Genomic DNA, 21,036 nt, shown 5'->3' on the forward strand with positions numbered 1-21,036 from the left:
ATCCATATACTGTATCTAATCCATCCATCAATCCATCCATTGTATCTAATCCATCCATCTATCTATTGTATCCAATCCATCCATCCCTCTACTGTATCTAATCCATCCATCCATCCATCCACTGTGTCTATCTACTGTATCTAAACCATCCATCCATCCACCCACCCACCCACTGTATCTATCTACTGTATCTAGACCATCCATCCATCCAACCATCCACAGTACTATATATATCCACTGTATCTAATCCATCCATCCACTGTAGCTATCTATTCTATCTAAACGACCCATCCATCCATCCATCCATCCATCCATCCATCCATCCATCCATCCATCCATCCATCCATCCATCCATCCACCCAGCTACTGTATCTATCTACTATATGTAATCCATCCAACCATCCACCCATGCATCCACTTTTTCTATATACAGTATCGTAACCATCCATCCATCCATCCATCCACTGTATCTATCTACTGTATCTAATCAATCCATCCACTGTATCTACTTATCTAATCAATCAATCTACGGTATCTAATTCACCCATCTACTGTATCTATTTACTGCATCTAATCCATCCATCCAACCATCCATTCACCTACCCAATCCACACACCCATCCATCCAGTTAGCTAACTGGTGCTCTTTCTCTCCGATGTAAATCGAGTTGTAAATAGACAAAGCAGCAATACTCACACTGGCAGGCGTGTATTATTTATCCTCTGTATTTTGCCTCTCTGCAAGTATATCCTATCCACTGAATGATGTTACCACTTTATGCTTTAACTGTTACGTGTCCGTCATCCTGTGGCCGATAAACGGATCACTGAAAAGAGTCAATGTAGTCAATATTATACAAATATGTCCATTGATGGAATTTGGCATTTATTGTAATGCAACATGGCAATCAATTCAGTTTTCCCCTCATCGCTTCTAATTTACAATATACAGTAAAAACTACATACAAAAAAAGGCCATAAATAAAATATTTCATGGAGCTAATGAGAGACAGTCAAGACTGACATGACATTCTAATGCAAATGTCTAATCAATACAATTCAACCGAAGGAACTATAAAAAAAAAGAAAAAGAAAATGTATGTTAGTCTGCAACAAGTAACGACAAATTTGGCCCCGACTGCTCCCAATTTCATTTTGCAAATCAAGAATGTTGAAAGACGTGCAACATTTGGACACAGGAGAACTGTTTGTGAATTTACATTGTAATCACACGCATGCACGCGCGGACACACACATACATGGGCACTGTTGTTCAAGTCAAGCCCAAAGCAGCAAAGAAAGTCCCGAAATAAAACTGGAAGCCATTTTGCTTTTACGCCAGCTTTCACAAAACGGATCATAAAAGAATGCTAAATTAAAAAGTGAAGAAGAAGATGGGGATTGAGTCTCAGTAGCAGTCTGTGGCCAACATCCAGATTGCGTGTGTTCTTTTTAGAACGCAACGCATGGATGGAGGTTGACACAAGTGCGACTTTCTCACGTCTCACGTCCATTCTACTCCTGATCCACAGGTGAAAAGTCCCCCCTAAAGTGCACAGGTGAGGTAAATGGAATTCGGGTGTCTTGATCTGTGACTCAGACCGGAACCATTGTATGTTGCATGTGCTGCATTTGAGACAATATTTCTTGCTGGGCACTGGCAACGAGTATGTCCTGGTGTGATGGTGTGATGATTCCCAATCTGTCCATCTCCCTGTGGGCACAGAGAGAAGGAAAAAAAGTAGTGACGTTATTAGTGTCAAGCGTGAAGTTGAAAACCAAACGTTGAAGACATTGTCACACAAAAGTTGCACTCACTGGTGTGTGAGTGCCAGTAGGTTGTCGAGGTTGGAATATCCTCCTGCTAGTAGTGTCTCTGTGTACCTTTCCAAACCAATGGACTGGAGCCACTCACACAGTGCCCACTTGGACGTACACACTTCTGGTAGTACCGAAACACACACTTCCGGACACGCTAGTGACTCCAACACTGCGGGTCTGTGAGGACACAGAGTGAATACATTGAAATTGGTGTAAAAGATCACAATTGAATCAAAATTGAATGCATTATTTAGCTCGCTTTGCGCCTCTCCTTCCAAACAGCAATTCCCTTTGACCTTCGACCTCCAACGCCATTCCATCAAGCCATAAATGATTTAAATAAAGTGACTTTATGATACAATGCAGTGTATTTCTTTCATTACAATACAATAGCACATTTATTATACATAGAATAAGGTATGTTGTGTGTAGTTTTAAGGCTTATTTAGTTGAAAAGTATATTTTATGGAAACCCGGGAACGGATTATTCCCATTTTAATAGTTTCCTATGGGAAACTTTTTTTTGAGATACACACTTTTCACCTTACACACTCTGTCTGGGAACCAATTAAGTTCGTAAGTTGAGGTCTCACTGTGTATATATATATATATATATATATATATATATATATATATATATATATATATATATATATATATATATATATATATATATATATATATATATATACATTATATACATATAGATAGATAGATAGATAGATAGATAGATAGATAGATAGATAGATAGATAGATAGATAGATAGATAGATAGATACAGTAAAATCTCGTTATATCGATATCGGATATATCGATAGTCCCGGTTATATCGATACTATTTCTATGCACGCACGGAGAAAATTACATGCAAACAGGGTCGGATATATCGATAGTCCCGGTTATATCGATATTTTTTCGGACTCCCTTGAATATCGACATAATGAGACTTTACTGTATATATATATATATATATATATATATATATATATATATATATATATATATATATATATATATATATATATATATATATATATATATATATATATATATATAGATAGATAGATAGATAGATAGATAGATAGATAGATAGATAGATAGATAGATAGATAGATAGATATAATATTTTTTGGGGTGAACATGATTGTACACATCATACCTTTCCCCTCCAGTTCGGCGCAGAGTCCCAGGGTTTCGAATCAGTTTATCCAGCATGTTGAGGATCTGGCTGAAAGTGGGTCTTTCTGCTCTGTCTCGTTCCCAACAGTCCAACATGAGCTGGTGCAGGACCACCGGACAGTCCATGGGAGCAGGAAGACGGTAGCCTTCCTCTATTGCTTTTATCACCTATGCGAAAGACACAAATTGGTAGATTAAAAAGAATAATAATAATAAACGCTTCAGATGGTGAATTACAATCCCTTCAAATTAACAAAACGGACCTTGAACCTTATCACGTGTCAAAGTTTTTTACGTTGCTTTCTATTTCTGTGTCTGTAAATTGTCATTGATTCATTGGCCTACGCCGGCTTGAAAGCTAAAGTAACAAAAATCACTGCGAGGGTGAAAAGGTTAAACACACACCTTGTGCTTTGTTTTGCCTTCAGAAATCCTTTCCGGTAATATCAGAGACGAGGAGCCTGTTTCATGTATTCTTCTACATCAAGGGGGCCTCATTGAAGTTTGCATAATTGGCGTCTACGGGAATAAACGTCCAAACCGAAACCAGTTGTGGGCAAAATGTATTTTTTTTTGTGGGGGGGGGGCTTGGCTTATAAAATGTGACGGTCTAAATGTGGCCTCTCCAACTCTTTCCTGTGTCTGTGGCTACCGTCATGAAGACGTTTGAAAAACATTTTATCAATTAAAGAACAACAGACACCTTCGGACAAGTTGCGTCCATAATTTGTAAAATCACTTCAAATGACTTCTACTAAGCGCAATTTACAAAGATTGCGCCGCATATAGCTATATTTAAAAATATCAGCCTTCGTGTTTTGGGTATTTTAGATGCTATAAAACGTTTTTCTGATGTCAGTTATTAACCAAAAAATGGTGTCAGTTGTCCTTTAAGGTGACCTGACGAAATATTACTGGTAGCCATTTTTCACAGATCAGTAAAAATATAACCCGGTAACTGTTGTTATTTGCCTTTATACACAGGAAAAAATGGTCTGTTTAATCTCCTCAATGTTATTTTGTCACACAATAAAATGGCCGACAGCCAAATGGTTTTATTGTGTGCGGCCAACTGACATTATAACTGAGTAAAATCAATGAAACATTTTATTTATTTATTGGGGGAGGGGTGTACATGCGTCACTGTTTGAGTTTGTGTACAGATATTTGTTGGACAACTTCAAGATGGCGCCGCGAGAGTGGCTGCCTTTCCAGCATCTCCTGTATTTTGATTTTTTTTACTTATTTCCTTCCTTTCCTCTCCCTTTCATAACTTTGCTCCTGTGAAATGTAAATTTCTCCACTTCGAGACGAATAAAGGCTAATCCAATCCAATCCAATCCAATCCAATCCAATCAATCAACACAAACTATTGATGCTACCTGTTAGCTTATGATACACGCACGGTGTGTTAGCATTAAGCTAAACCCACTCTCAAGGAAAGCTATGCGGTTGTTTTAAATCAATCACATGTACTCCATCTCTTTATTTTTTGTCCTCAAAAGCATCACAGAATAATCAAACAAACAATCACTCGTTCATGGCCTTGGGGAATCCATATTTTGTTATGAAGACAGGATAAGCGTTTGGAATTGCCCTTTGATGGTCCTGTAATGTCGAAATTTCAAGCCTTTGACTAATGGATTACAAAGAAGGCTTTTGATGTGATGTTTTCCTTACAGCGCCATATGTGAAACTACTTTATGAGTCTATTTACATCCCCGAGGTCCAATCAACATACTAATGCAGATTTATCAAGGGTGTCTTTTTGATTTAAAGAAAAAAATGTGCATTTGAGAGTAGCGATCCAGACACAACGCCTCCGCTGTACCTTTTCCAACCATTTTATAATAATAATAATACATTTGATTTATAAATTTATAAGCGCCTTTCAAGACTCCCAAGGTCACTTTACAGTCACAGGAAAAGTTTTTTTGTGCGTGAGCAGCGGCATCCAAACATGCAAGCGTTCACTCAACCCGGAAGTCACTCAAATAGATAGAAAGCTAGCTAGCTAGCCAATAGAGAGCTAATAGATAGATAGGTAGCTAGCCGGTTAGCTAGACAACTATATAGCTAATAGATAGCTAGATAGCCAATAGATAACTAATAGATAGCCAGATAGGTAGATAACTATATAGCTAATAGCTAGCTAGCTAGGAAGCTAGCCAGTTAGCTAGATAACTATATAGCTAATAGATAGCTAGCTAGCCATCCAGAAGGCAAATAGATAGCTAACTAGGCAGATTTTTTTCCTGTGGGTGAGCAGCGCCAGCCACATGCGCCAGTGTTCACTCAACCCGGAAGTAACTCAAATAGATAGAAAGCTAGGTAGCTAGCTAATTGTGGAAGTAACTCAAATAAATAAAAAGCTAGCTAGCTAGCTAGCTAATTGATAGCTAATAGCTTGCTAGCGAGATAATTAGCCAGATAGCCAGATAGCCATATATCGAATAGATAGCTAAATAGATAGTTAGCCAGATAGCACACCACAAACACACCATGAGGCCAAAAACAACAAATTACCATGTGTTTCTCGGCATGCTACGTCTGGGTGGGGGGGTTCATTTGTGCAAGACACAAAACAATATGTGACAACCCCCCTCTATAATAATAATAATAATAATAATAATAATAATAATAATAATAATAAATGCTGGTCATCTCTTCACTTTTGCCAGTCACCCCGATTGTTTTCTTCATCTATTGTTAAAGCGTTGTATCAATTAATATGTATCGTATTGTACACATTGTGTATCAACAATATCATTTTGCTTTCTGATATCATGACTTGTTTTTCAGTTTCAGTTTCATATCTGGTGAAAAGTAAGCTTTTCATCCACCTGAAACACACCGATGGAGTTTTACTCTGTCTTCAGATAGTTAAGATGACTTGTAGGTCAGATAAGATAAAAATACTCACATCCTGGTTGTTCATGTCCCAATAGGGCCTCTCGCCGTACGAAATCACTTCCCACATGACGATGCCGTAACTCCACACGTCACTGGCTGTGGTGAATTTCCTGTAGGCGATGCCTTCCGGAGCCGTCCACCTGATGGGAATCTTTCCGCCGGGGGAGAGGTAAGTGCCAAGGGCTTCCTGAAATAACGACAGGTAAACTTGTTACCATTCAGATGACAGTGTGAAAGGACAACCGACGCCTCCGGACATGTTGTGTCCATAATTTGTAAAATCTGAAGCCATGGTTTTGATTCTAGAGCAAGGCAAGACGTCCTGGCGTGACCTCACGAACAAGGGGGCGGGACCTTCTGAAACTCGGCATCTCCGAGGTCCTTTTGAAGTAGTTTTGGGACACATTAACACATTTTTATTGGTGTTTAGCATTTGACTAAAAATATTAGCCTGCGTGTTTTTGGGTATTTTAGATGTTATAAAACGTTTTTCTGATGCCAGTTAGGAAACAAAAAAAATGGTGTCGGTTGTCCTTTAAATTGTGATGTTGACATGAATAGTAGAGTTTATGTTTTTACCCGTGTGGTGTATGCAGCTTCCGGGTCATCTTCCAAAATCCGACTGAGGCCAAAGTCAGACACTTTACAGACCAGGTTGCTGTTGACCAGGATGTTTCGTGCGGCGAGGTCTCGATGAACGTAACTCATATCCGACAGGTACTTCATACCGGAGGCGATTCCGCGCAGCATGCCCACCAGCTGGATCACCGTGAACTGGCCATCGTGTTTCTGATCGGTGACAAGAGCCAATGAAACGTGAACAACACTTGACGTTGAAATGACATCTCGCTCTTACATCAAAAGGAGTGTGAAATGAGAGGAAGAACATACCCGAAGAAAGGCATCCAAGGATCCGTTTTCCATGTATTCCGTAATGATCATGAGTGGTTTACCTAAAGACAAAAGACGTATTCGGTGGTTTGATTTGTACCAATGATTCTTTTTTCTCCCAGTACGAGTACATTTATTTCATTATTTTTGTCCAATTAGATTTCAGCTTCTTGGTGTTGCCATGTTAATGCTAATTTCCCCATTGTGGCACGATAAAAGGCTTACTGATTCTGATTAACTCATTCACTGCCATTCCCGAAATTATTCGGGAATTGAAAAGTGTGACGTGGAGCGCCATTCCCGAATTTTTTGTTTTTTCTTGCAAGGGTGCCGATAAAGCACTGGTCAGACCACTGGCAATGTTTTTTAACTTTCACGAGGGGGCTAGCATTTCCCTTTTTTCAATGTTAGCGCTGTGATCCAACTTCAGCTGTTGTTAAAGTATTGTACTGTATTTTGTACAGCCGCCGGCATTTCAAGCTCAGATAACTCCAGACACATATAACTTAGGAATTAACTTTTTTCAGATGAAAGAAGATAGTTTAATGCTAGGGTGTCAAGCTGATTTTTTACTACTACTACTACTACTACTACTACTACTACTAATAATAATAATAATACATTTAATTTCTAAGTGCCTTTCAAAACTCTCAAGCACACTTTACAGTCACGGGATAAGAAGTTTTTTTTTTTTTTTTTTTTTTTTTTTTAGGGGGCGGGTGAGCAGCGGCAGCTATTCGCGCTAGAGTTCACTCTACCCGGAAGTAACACAGCAGCAAAGTTATGAAAGGAACAGGAAAGGAAAGAAAGAAGTAGAAAAACTCTTGCGGCGCCATCTTTAAGTCAAAAAGACAGAAAAAAAACTACATAACAAATAATATGACAACACAAACGTTCTTCAGCACTTGAAGTACCCTCTTTATGACATGAAGCAGTTCTAGATGAAAGAATTTCTGATGAAAGAAGCCAGTCTAAGGTTTGTAACGCTCCACTGAATTTTTATGGAGTCCTAAAACACAATATTCTATGGGTCCTGGAATTTGAGAGACAATGATAAAAACCCTGGCACTGGACCACCCCTCCCCACGGACTCACATCTGGTGACAACTCCTTCCAGCCTGATGATGTTCGGGTGGTCAAACTGCCCCATGATGGACGCCTCCGACAGGAAGTCTCGCCTTTGCTTGTCCGAATAGCCCGCCTTCAGGCTTTTAATGGCCACGTACACCTCTCGCTTTCCGTGTAAACGCAATCGGCCGCTGCACACCTCGCCAAACTCTCCTACGCGGAAAATGGCAAGGTCAGCGCACGTGGGCGCAGGTTCATGATGGTGCGCGCATTATTAGCCGGCTCACCCATGCCGATAACTCTCTCGATGTGAATGCAGCTCACGTCAATCTCCTTGGCAAACTCGTGGATGGCCTGATCTGGGTCCTCGTAGGTGAACGGATCCACGTAGATCTTCACGCCTGCCGCAGAGGAGAACAAGCAAGGGAAAGTGTGAGGGAGGCATAGAGGTGGAAAGATTCCGGGAAATGGCCATTAATTTAGGAAATAGTCCAATTTGGAAACTTTCCATGGCAATGAAGGGCAATGAAGGTCATTTTATGAATTAAATATGAAGATCATCATGCAAAATAATGAGCCCTCTTAACAGACACTCGAGGGTTTACAGTGTTGGTTTTGATTTTATTTTAATTTTTCATTTAAATGTATTTATTTTTTTAACTTTACCCAGGTGATGGTTCAATGCCAGAAACACAGAACAAATAATAATAATAATAATAATAATAATAATAATAATAATAATAATAATAATATGTTGTATTTATAAGCGCCTTTCAAAACTCTCAAGGACACTTTACAGAGACAGGATACGTTTTTTCTGTGGGTGAGCAGCGGCAACCACACGCGCAAGTGTTCACTCAACCCGGAAGTCACTCAAATAGATAGATAGAACGCTAGCTGGCTAGCCAATAGATAGCTAATAGATAGTTAGCTAGCTAGATAGCTAGCTAGATATCTATATATTATTGTTAATACATAGATAGATAACTAGATAGCTAGGTAGCCAGCCAGATAGCAAATAGATAGCTAACTAGGCAGATGACTATATATATATATATATATATATATATATATATATATATATATATATATATATATATATATATATATATATATATATATATAAAGAGAGAGAGAGAGGGCGAGCGAGAGAGAGGGCGAGCGAGAGAGATACAAAACAAATGTAGATATATGAAGTCATTCAGAATTGTATTAGTCAGCGTTATGCAAAAATATAAACTATCCTACCTACATACATTCGATTTCCTGATATGCTGCCACAAATTTATCCCCGCATAAATTCCTGTTCAAAAATCATGGACACTTGCAAAAAAAAGATGCGAAGGAGGATGAGAGGTGAGAGTGATGTTTTGGCTACACATTATATAAATGACTTAGTAGAATAACACTTTAAAGGGGGTAGCAGTATTTGCATGTAAAATCTACCTGGATTAAGATGTTTCTCCTCTTCTGAGTCTTGCTTGGTTTTACTGTACTTGCTCCTCCTGCTCGCAAAAAAAATAATAATAGTGACACATATATCACACTAAAAGCAAGCCAATTACACTTTTCCCCCTTTTTTTGGGTATTGGAGGGGGTGTGGGAGTGATGACAATGACAGCAGGAAGGACACAGCGCGAGAACATGAAAGCGTTTGGGTAATGGGGGGAGCAGGAGAAAAGGGTATCGGTGGCTTGATGGGGGGAGGTTGACATCAGGTAGGTTGAGATAAAAGGTGGTTTTCATGAAACAGAGAGAGTACCCCCCCAAAAAAAACCTTTGTGGATGAACAGGAACAGGTGTGTTTAATGTCCTTTGTGCGCACCTGCTATGGCTTTGTGTGCATGCACACACACACACACACAGAAACAACGAAGAGGAGACAGTGATGACAAGTGAGGGACAACGGGATTATCACTGTCTCCACTCTAATCGCCTTTCCAAAAAAAAGCTACAGGTAACACACACGCCTTATTTACAATGGCGTGGGCGTTTTTCTTCACAATAGTGATGCCATTTAAGGAAAATGCATTATGCATTACAAAGACACTCAACGGGCACTCCATTAGGCACACCTGCATCATCGAATGGGAATGGGAAAGGATGGATGCAGAAATTGGGGGCTTTAAGAAAAAAAATCATAATAAATCCTAACAAACCCTAATTTTTAATTAGGATTCATACATAATGAAGATGGAATTATTGGGGACCAAAACATTGGTTCTTCAATGGAACCAGACACACTTTTTGTGGAAAGAACTAGCTAGATAACTAGCTAGATAGCTAGACAGCTAGCTAGCTAAGTAGATAATTAGCTCAATAGCAAGACAGCTAGATAGATAGTTACACAGCTGGACATATAGCTAGACAACTAGATAGATAGCTTGGCAGATAGACAGATAGCTAGACAGCTAGTTAGAGAGCTAACTAGATAGCTAGGTAGACAGCTAGCTAGCAAGATAGCTAGGTAGCGAGACAGACAGCTAGACAGATAGCTAACTAGCTAGCTAGATAATTAGCTAGATAGAAAGACAGCTAGACAGATAGCTAACTAGCTAGCTAGATAATTAGCTAGATAGAAAGACAGCTAGCGAGCTAGATAATTAGCTAGATAGCAAGACAGATAGCTAGATAGTTAGACAGCTGACAGCTAGCTAGATAGCTAGATAGCGAGACAGACAGCTCGACAGACAGCGAGACAGATAGCAAGTCAGCTAGCTAGCTACCTAGATAGCAAGACAGCTAGATAGATAGTTAGACAGCTAGAAAGCGAAACAGCTAGACATATAGCTATACAGCTAGACAGCTAGTTAGATAGCTAGCTAGCTATATAGATATCTAGGTAGCTAGATAGTGAGACAGACAGCTAGACAGACAGATACATAGATAGACAGATAGACAGACAACTAGCGCACTTGCTTGCTTGCTACATACCTAGCTAGCTAGCTTGCTAGCTATCGCTAGCCGGATAGATTGTTCTCCTCAAGGGACATCAAACATATACCATATGTCATAATGGGAGATGTTTGATATTCAGCCTTTCGTGGTGGCTGAATAAGGGAAACCAATTCACAATGCCTCTCAGAATAATACAGACATTAATTGTGTGGCTCCATCAAAACATTTTTATCTCTGAGCGCCCTCCATGGGATCTCATTGTGAGTGTAATACTGTGGCCAGTGTTGATGATTGTGAAGTTCTCAAATGTGAGTGTGCACCTGCTTGTCTAGTGTATTTGTGTTTGTGTTTGTATGTGTACCTGCGACTAATGATCAAAACAGCTGCAGATATAAGCAACAGAATTCCAACCCCGCTCACGGACAGCAACAGGAAGGTGGAGTTGACGCCTTCTCCGATCAGAGGGAAGGGATCTAACAGGTAAAAAAAAACATGTTTCATGATCATTACCCCCCACAACAAACTGGAACAGGCAATAGTTGTCATTACCTGAATTGGTTGCAAATTCAAACGGGGTGCTGAACTCTCCATAGCCGGCGGCGGTACGAGCCCGCACGTGAAAGACGTAAACCGTTAGCGGGTTGAGTCCCGTGACTTCAGCCTTTCGAGAGAAGGTCCTCATTATGCGGTAGGACCTCTCCCTCTGATCCTGATTCGTGCAGACAAAGGTGGCATGCTTTGAACGCCTGAACAATGAAATATTGGCATTCCGGGCAACTTGATGGTCTCAATTAACATGCCGGACGCTCACCTTCTCGTAGAACTTGACCTCGTATTCCAGGATGACCCCGTTGGGTTGATCGGGCTGTTGCCATGACAACGACAAAGTGTGCCTCGTGAGATCCGTGGCATGAACGGATGACACTCGAGAGGGAGCTGATGGACAGAGAGATTAAAATCAAATTAAATTAAATATATATATATAAAACAATATATGAAAAAAGCAGCTTGGTGGTCAAGTGGACAACTCTTATGTTGCATCTCATTCAAACTGCATATGTGCACCTTATATCGTGAAGGCCGCAATTATATATAAGTACAGTGATACCTTGGCTTATGAACTTAATTGGTTCCCAGACAGAGTGTGTAAGGCGAAAAATAATTTCCCGTAGGAAACCATTAAAATGAGAATAATCCGTTCACAGGTCCCCATAAAACATAAATGTCTACTTTCTAATTTTCTAAGCCTTAAAACTACACAAAATATACCTTATTTTATGTATAATAAATGTGCTATGGAATTATAATTAAAGAAATAAACTGTACTGTATAATAAAGTCATTTTATTTAGCTTTGTGATGGTCGTTGATGGCTTGATGGAATGGAGTGGCCGATTTCATCAGCATTAAACACTTGATGAGGAACGTAGCCTTCTTTCACCATCTTGAAGAATGATCCCTTGGAGGTGCTTTCTCTGCGATAATTTTACCTGGTTCCTAATCAATTGTGTTCTGTTCAGCTGGGTTGATAGCTTTTCGCATCAAGTGTACAGATGGCTTGTGGGGTTTGTTTGTGGAGCCTGATTGATGGGATATTTTAACCTTGCAGTCTACAGTCTGCCTTTGACTTATCAAAGTTGAAACTCTCACTGTCGTCTGCCTGTCTCTTTAATGTTTAAACCACCCCCCTCACTGCTGCTTTCTTGACCAATCACGTGGCTTTAACCGAAGACTGGGGGCGGCGGAATAGAGGACAAAAACAGTCGGATGCCATTTTGTTGTTAGAAGAATGGGCTCGTTTGCGAACGACACATCACTCATTGAGGCAGCTCCGTGTAGGAAAAAAAGTTCGTATGCCAAGGCAAAATTTTCATAAATGTCACATTCGTCAACCGAAAAGTTCGTAAGCCAAGGGGTTCGTAAACTGAGGTATCACTGTAATATATGGCGAACCTTTCTCACAATCCCATTGACCCAGTGCTCATGAGAACTAACCTAAATCTTATTCCGTCCTATTCCAGTGGGACAAAACACCTCACTGGCTCTATAGGTCTCCATCGCTCCATTTTCCACAGGTCCTTTCCGTGTATGTGAGTCATGACGCGAAGCCATATGGCCGTGCAGGTTGGGCTTGACACATCACAGGCACACGCTCATGCTAACTTATTTCCCCGGGGCACCTCAAACTTAGCAGGTGAGTTACTTTTCAAAAAACCAAAATGCTAACGCAAAAACTTCAAGCTAAGACACCTGAGAGGTGGTCTAGAAACACTAAGTGAGGCCGCGCGCGGGAAAGGACAAAGTCTCGGCAAACACCCCATCAACTAAAATGAAACACACCATAAAAACGACAGAAGTCATTTAAAAAAAAAATGGTTCGCAAAGGACACAATCTTCCAAGTTACTCTTTCGATTTTTACATTGTGTTTTTGTATGCGCGGTGTTCACTCTTTGTATTTCAGCCAGTGATGTGAATTTCCTAAAAGACCCCTATAATTAATTCGTCTATTATTTAGCGTAGGAGGACAGCGTAATAAGTATGGCAACTATGGCAGTGAGGTACGGCAATTCCAAATGAAGAAAGCGCAACGGAAATGATTTTTATCGCTTTCCACGTGCCAGATTTTATTGCGGCTAAAAATACATCCCAAAAACTTTAATAAAATGACAATAACAAGGTGGGTTTTTTAAAAAATAAGATAATAATCACATTTCCCCATTGTGGGACGAATAAAGGTCTGATTCTGATTCTGATTAGAATCGCTCCTCCATGCAGCATTAATAGTTCATGATTCAACCTGTCTATCTATCTATCTATCTATCTATCTATCTATCTATCTATCTATCTATCTATCTATCTATCTATCTATCTATCTATCTATCTATCTATCTATCTATCTATCTATCTATCTATCTATCTATCTATCTATCTATCTATCTATCTATCTATCAATCTAGTTATCTGTGTATTTATATACAGTAAAGTCTCGTTATATCGATATTCAAGGGAGTCCGAAAAAATATCGATATAACCGGGACTATCGATATATCCGACCCTGTTTGCATGTAATTTTCTCTGTGCGTGCATAGAAATAGTATCGATATAACCGGGACTATCGATATATCCGATATCGATATAACGAGACTTTACTGTATTTGGTTGTTTAAATATCCATTTGCTTGTTTATTTACATATTTATTTATTTACACAACTATTTATTCACATATATATCTAATCATTTATTATTCATTTATTTGTGTATTTATCCATTTGCTTGTTTGTTTACATATTTATTTCTTAACATATTTATTTATGCATTTATTCATTTATGTACATATCTATCTATTCGCATATTTATTTACATGTCAATTTAAATATTGACATATTTATCTACATAATCACTCTTGCATTTACATATGCATTTACATATCTACCATATTTATTACTTATTATTTATATATTTACATATTTATTTACATGACTATTTCCATATTTATGTATTTGCATATTTATCCATTGGTTTGTTTACATATCTGTTTCTTTGCATGTTTATTTACATATCGATTTAGACATGTACATATGTAAAATATGTACATATTCACATATTTATACTTGTATGTTATTTATCTATGCTTTTCTGTGACTGTAAAGTGTCCTTGAGAGCTTTGAAAGTCACTTGACATAAAAGGTATCATTATTATAATTATATATGTATTTTCATATTTACGCATTCAGCACATTTATTTACATATTTATTTAACATTTATTTACAAATGTACATATTTATGTGCATATTTGTTTATTTATTTACATTTGTTTATTCGTTTACATTTGTTTTTTTATTTGCATATTTGTTGTTTGTTCGTTCGTTCCTTCATTCGTCTCTTTATTTATGTATTCATTGGATGGTTTATTTACTGGGTGTTGTTTGGACATTTGTATAGTCGTGTTTGGATCCGTTTTGCAAAACTGCATTTCGGCGCCAAGTTTGAGAAGCTGTATGGCATCCGCACTGCTACAACGAATACAGTTAACATTTTAAGCTATTCATGGCAAGGTTCTCGAAACAGGATCTGGTCTAGACAAAACATACACTGAGAACCCACGCACAATCCATACGTCCGACGATGACTTTAGCGCCAATCAAAAAAAGCTCTTACCAGCTTGATTGGTGGTCACGGAGACAGATACACTCTGGGCGGCTCCGGCAGCACCGTCCTGGGAGACGCCATTACGCGCCTGCACGATGAAAGTATAGTGAGTGTGGGCTCTGAGCTCGCTCACCACCACTCGGGTGCCCATCAAGCCGGTCTGGTCCGGAGAGAAAAGCACGTCTGAGCTGCACGCCTGGCACAGCTGAGAGGTCGAAGCCACTCTGGAGGAATCTCTCTGGTAGACGCCTCTCTCCATATGGACTTGAGGTCCCACGAACCCCTGGTCTGATTGCATCCCTTGTTGAGCATCGGGTTGGGAAGTACTACGATTCCTGAGGATGGTTTGATCACCCGTCGGAGGGTAGGTGTCGCTTTGACAAACGAGACATTCCAGGCTGTAGCTAAGGTCGCTACGACCTCCCAGCCAGCGAGGGGGGCTCCATTCCAGGAGCACCGAGGTCTCGTTCACCACGGAGATCAGCTGCTGTGGTGCTGACGGAGGCTCTGAGGAAGGAGAAAATGACAAGATGTTTAACGTTCAAATGCAAAAATGGCTCCCGAGGTTGCCAAAGTGTGACCAAAAGAACTCTCGATCCTTTGAGTGTCAACTGCTGCTTTTACTTTTTTTTTTTGTAAACAAATGTCAGCATCAACAAAGAAATCATTAACAAAATAAGAAAAGAAGAATACACACATTAAGACTAACATTTGACAAAATATACCAGTGAAAATAAATCTGTGTCATACATTTCCCTCATGGTAAGCTTTTAACTCATTCACCTCCATTCCTGAATTTATTCGTGAATTGAAAAGCATGACGTGGCGTGCCATTCCCCAATTTGTTGGGGTTTTATTTTTTCTTCTTCTGGCAATGATTTTCCCCACCACAAGGCAGCAGCGTTTACCTTTTGGACAGCCGCCCCCATTTCAAGCTCAGATAACTCCAGACACATATAACTTAGGAATTAACTCTTTTTTTCAGATGAAAGAAGATAGTTTAATGCTAGGGTGTCAAGGTGATTTTTTACCACGGGCCACATTGTAGTTACAATTTCCTCTCAAGGGCAGTTATGAATTTGGGGAAGTCATTAGAATGTTTCATCCTCTTCGCATATTACATCCAGAGCGCACAACAAATGAATGAATAACTACTTTTCAAATCAAGTCAAGAATAATGACTGATATTGTGGTTTACATTGGACAATTTGAAATTCCGGTTCAGACTTTAGCAAGCATCACTTGACATTCTTGATTTGCTTTCACGGGCCAAATAAAATGATGTGGCGGCCCAGATTTGCTCCCAGGGCCTTAACTTCGACACCTCTGGTTTACGTTTTCTTACGCTACATTGAATGTCTATGTATTCCTGAAACGCAATATACTTTGGGTCCTACAATTTGAATGAAAATGACAAAAAACCTGGCACTGAAACGGAGACCTATTTGCACATCGTCTGGCAGTGAATGAATTAATAATTCCAACATGGCTACCCTGACTTTATTTTTTTTTTGTTTGGAAATGTTTAATGTTCAAATGATTTTAAAAACATTGCCTGACAGATCATAAAAAGTCAATGACTGAACCCATTCTTATGTATTTCTGTTATGACAAAAAAAACTCAATGTCTTAGAACAGATGGGAGTTTATTTTGCCGTTGTTTACAATAGCAGTGGTTTATTTTGTAAGAGCTTTGTTTTGTTTGTTTTTTTGAAGGGGGGGACAGGTGAGAGTTATCATTTTTCCCAAGCCAATAAAACCCTGTGCTCCATTCAAATGTAATTATTTGCATTTATTTATTTATTTATTTATCTATCTATCTATTTATTTATTTATTTTTATGTTACTGAGGTCTCCAATACAGGACCTCACAGAGACGCTCAGATAAGCAGACCAGGAGAAAAGTAACATTCATTTATTCACGTCACAGTCCGAGCCGCCTAACAAGATGCGGATGCTGGTTAAGTCATAAGTAATAAGATCACGAAACCATTTAGACAAGTGTGTATCTGCCTCTGTTTTGCATCTGGTGTGGAGGAGGCGGAGGGGATGCTTGGGGTTAGTGAGAAACATGTTGTCTGTTTGTTGAGCGAAAGTCATTGCGTCGGCATGTTGGGCATGATGACAACAAATGGAGCAATGTTTTCTTACGGGAACAAGCCATAGAGGGAGGATCGCTGTCAGCACGAAAGTATCCGGAGTGGCAGTCACAAACGGTCGCCCCTTCTCGAAGGGAGTAGCTGTGTGGAGGGCACTTTGAGCAACCCGCGTCAGATGATCCGGACTTGTAGAAACCAGCGGAGCACGCTGCAGAAAGACACGGAGATATGCCAGTTATTGATTTGTTCTTGCATCACACGAAAGTTGAAATTATATTTTTGACCAAAAGTCCTTGTTCAGGGAAAAAAACAGATTCAACACATTACAGAAAAAAAAGAGTTGAATTAATACAAAATGGATGTGAAGGACATGATTTATTAATATACATACAAAAAAATGTACATAAGGTTCCGAGGTTGTATCTATATCCCTAGCTATCTAGCTAGCTATCTATTTGCTATTTATTAGCTATCTGGCTGGCTGGATAGCTATATAGCTAGCTAGCTATTAGCTATATGGCTATCTATCTAGCTAGATATCGTTTAGCTATGGCCTTGAGAGTGTGGAAAGGTGCTTATAAATACAATGTATTATTATTATTATTATTATTATTATTATTATTATTATTATTGATCTATTAGCTAGCTACCTAGCTAGTTATTAGCTATCTATTAGCTAGCTACCTAGCTTTCTATCTATTTGAGTGGTTGAGTGAATGCTGGCGCATGCTGTTGCCGCTGCTCACACACAGAAAAACCTATCCTGTGACTGTAAAGTGAACTTGAGAGATTTGAAAGGCGCTTATAAATGAAATGTATTCTTTTTTTTTTTTTTTTTAATTATTACGATACAAATGCGGCTTCAAATTAGTGAAGATGCTAATGGTAACGCTAATGCTTGGAATCCACCGGGTGGTGGTTTCATGTTGCAACGTGGCGCTCTAATGCAGACCAAACATGAAAGATAGTCAATTAATTGTGTCTTCTTTCTTTGACATGCACACACTCGTGGTTAACAATGAGGCACTCTGAAGGTAAATGCGCCAAAGGATCACACCAAAGTTGAAATCATATTTTTGACCAAAAGTCCTTGTTAAAGGAACAAAAAATCCCACAGATTTGACACACCACAGTAAAAAAGTGTTGAATGAATACAACATGGATACAAATGAGGCTTTAAATTAGCAAAGATGCTAATGCTAATACTAATGCTTGGAATTGGATTGGATTTGCCTTTATTAGTCACGCAGTGGAGAAATTTACATTTCACAGCAGCAAAGTTATGAAAGAAATGAAAGTAGTATACTGGGTATACTACTGGGCATGGGTGAATATACTGGGTGGTGGTTTCATGTTGCAATGAGGCGGTCTCACAGTCAATTAATTGTGTCTTCTTTCTTAGAAATGCACACACTTGTGGTCAACAATGAGGCACTCTGAAGGTAAATGCGCCAAAGGAACAAATGAAAGAAAATGAATGAAATGTCGATTTTTTTGGGGGGGCAGCGAATAGGAGAACATTTGGCGTGACAAAGGCAGGCAAGAGGTTGTCTAACAGATGCTTGTTTTTGCCCCTGGGGGGACAACTCCACAAGACACCTGTAATATAGTCTTGCCTTGCCCAACCTCCAAGCAATATCATCAAAAACGACTCAGGCCAAGTGACCTTTGACCTGTCATACATTTCTCTTTGTCTTTCATATCGACTAGCTTACAAAGGCCAAACAAAAATATAATTAAGACAAAGTAATGTCTCGGTACTGCTGACTCTTAAAGACAACCTCATGGGACTTTCCCAAAACGAACAAAAGAGAGACATTTTGACTTTTTTCATTTTTGACTTTTAGCGAGCACTCGGATGAAATGCATCAAACCTCACATAGGGTCCCGACCGCCTGCACGAGTGTAAGTGACATTTACACAGAAGAGAAGAGGAGGGCCTCTCTCCAGGCTGTGTACTGACGGCTTTGGGTATTGACAGGGTAACAAAGCTGTCAATGAGAATATAATTATCCATCTTGACACTTACTGGTGGGAGCCAATCAGATTGGAGAACCCCCGCACCCCTACTCCCCCCCTTTGAATTCCTGAGGAATAATCCTCAATTTGTTCCGATTGCGATCATTTAGCGTTTTCATCATCACACCATATTCATCTTTCCTGGTACTCAACCCGTTCACATTTCCAAAGACTTTGGAGGACTCCCAGTGCGTGTGCATGCACGTGCGTATGTGTGTATGCATGCATGTGTGTGTGAAATTGCGTTCCCATGGGGTAAATCTCTCACACACCACGTCCCCACGATTTTAAAAAACGTGTGTATGTGTGTATGTGTTTGTGCATGTGTGTGCGCGCATGTGTGTGTGCGTGCGTAAGTGTGTAAAATCGGGTTCCCATGGGGTAAATCTCTCACACACCACGTCCCCACCATGTAGAAAAACGTCTGTGTGGGTGTGTGTGTGTTTGTGCATGTGTGTGTGTATGTGCATGCCTAAGTGTGTAAAATTGGGTTCCCGTGGGGTAAATTTCTAACACACCACGTCCTCACCATGTAGCAAAACGTCTGTGGGTGTGTGTTTGTACATGCATGTGCGTGCATGTGTGTGTGTGCGTGCGTGTGAGAAATTGGGTTCCCATGCGGCAAATCTCTCACACACCACGTCCCCACCATGTAGCAAAACGTGTGTGTGTGTGTGTGTGTGTGTTTGTGCATGCGCGTGGGTGTGAAATTGGGTTCCTATGGGGTAAATCTCTCACACACCACGTCCCCATCATGTAGCAAAACATGGGTGTGTGTGTTTGTGCATGCGTGTGCGGGCATGTTTGTGTGTGTGCGTGTGTGTGTGTGTGTGTGAAATTGAGTTCCCATGGGGTAATCTCTCACACGTCACGTCCCCACCATGTCGCAAAAATGTGTGTGTGTGTGTGTGTGTTTGTGTGTGTGTGTTATGATGAGTGGGTGACAGGGAGGAAGTCTTAATTCACATGGACCATCCTGTCCTATTTGGGTGAGCCTGTATACCTCCCCCTACTTTTCACAAACTGGCTTTTCACTACCTCCTTCTTGGCTTCCTGCACATTTCCTCTGCGGCGTCCATTCGTCATGGCTCGGATCCCCCGATAAGTCAATGTGAATATGAACGCGCTCGTCCGTACGCCAAACAACGAGTAAGCCGGGTTTTTATGGCTTATTGATGGCAGAATAGCCCGCAAGGAAACCCGTTCTGCAAATTTATGAACATAAATCCGATCAAACAATCAAGATAAAATACGGGCCAAGCCTGAAAACGAGAGGCGTAACGTGACAAGAGATAAGATATTGAGGTTTTTTTGAGGGGGAGGTTGATTCCAGGGCTCTGCAATGATCTGGTCCGAAAAGGGGAATGGTCAGAAAGACAGAAGAAAGAAATTGAAGCCATAAACTTCCTATTTCAGCCTACTCTCGTGCCCTTACGTTCTCTCTGTTGTCTGTGGGCTTTTCAATGGCTTTTGCAGTGGTTTCAAAGTGTCCGAGAGGAGGCGGTTAGGGGGGATGGCTGACCTGGACTAAGAGTTCAACTGGGCATCGTTAACCTAGCGTGAACCCTCGTGCGAGTGAGAGCTGTTCTAATTGACGGACTCTTATCGCGAAGATCGGCATTATTGCCCAAGTACAGACGACTTTTATCGTGTAAACGGATGCAAACATTTTGATGACATTGACTTCGCTATTCCTGATCCAAGTGAAACGTAAATAAAATGTCGACGAGAAAGGGGTAAAAAACATGGAGATGAGATTTTTGAGATTAACTCATTCACTGCTATTCACAAATTTATTTGGGAATTGGTTTTGTTTTTTTTCTTGTTTAGGCCTCTGACAATGTTTTTTCCCCTTTTTCCATGTTAGGACTTTGTTCCAACTTCAGCTGTTGTTAAAGCGCTATATAAACTAATATGCATGTACAGTATTGCATTGTATCATTTCAAGCTCATATAACTCCAGACCCAAATAATTTCGGAATTAACTCGTTTTTTTCT

The 21,036-nt window shown here is 39.9% G+C and overlaps 1 protein-coding gene across 1 annotated transcript in view; it reads right to left on the minus strand.

The window, feature by feature from the left end:
* Positions 1 to 878: 878 nt before the first annotated feature.
* Positions 879 to 21,036, minus strand: part of LOC148891367 (ephrin type-A receptor 4-A-like) — a 42,334-nt gene continuing 22,176 nt past the window's right edge. Inside the window, exons 6-19 of the mRNA XM_089007851.1 lie at positions 17,072 to 17,227; positions 14,930 to 15,427; positions 11,581 to 11,705; positions 11,319 to 11,478; positions 11,131 to 11,242; positions 9,318 to 9,376; positions 8,159 to 8,272; positions 7,899 to 8,084; positions 6,804 to 6,865; positions 6,492 to 6,701; positions 5,923 to 6,099; positions 2,980 to 3,167; positions 1,818 to 1,997; positions 879 to 1,713 (exon numbers count right to left, since the gene is read on the minus strand). Coding sequence (XP_088863977.1) covers positions 1,596 to 1,713; positions 1,818 to 1,997; positions 2,980 to 3,167; positions 5,923 to 6,099; positions 6,492 to 6,701; positions 6,804 to 6,865; positions 7,899 to 8,084; positions 8,159 to 8,272; positions 9,318 to 9,376; positions 11,131 to 11,242; positions 11,319 to 11,478; positions 11,581 to 11,705; positions 14,930 to 15,427; positions 17,072 to 17,227 — 2,345 coding nt within the window. The 3' untranslated portion in view covers positions 879 to 1,595. The remainder of the gene's footprint in view (positions 1,714 to 1,817; positions 1,998 to 2,979; positions 3,168 to 5,922; positions 6,100 to 6,491; positions 6,702 to 6,803; positions 6,866 to 7,898; positions 8,085 to 8,158; positions 8,273 to 9,317; positions 9,377 to 11,130; positions 11,243 to 11,318; positions 11,479 to 11,580; positions 11,706 to 14,929; positions 15,428 to 17,071; positions 17,228 to 21,036) is intronic.

This window comes from Hippocampus bargibanti, linkage group LG11 (assembly GCF_051943395.1).
Source record: "Hippocampus bargibanti isolate YZ-2025 linkage group LG11, ASM5194339v1, whole genome shotgun sequence".
Classification (NCBI taxonomy): Eukaryota; Metazoa; Chordata; class Actinopteri; order Syngnathiformes; family Syngnathidae; genus Hippocampus; species Hippocampus bargibanti.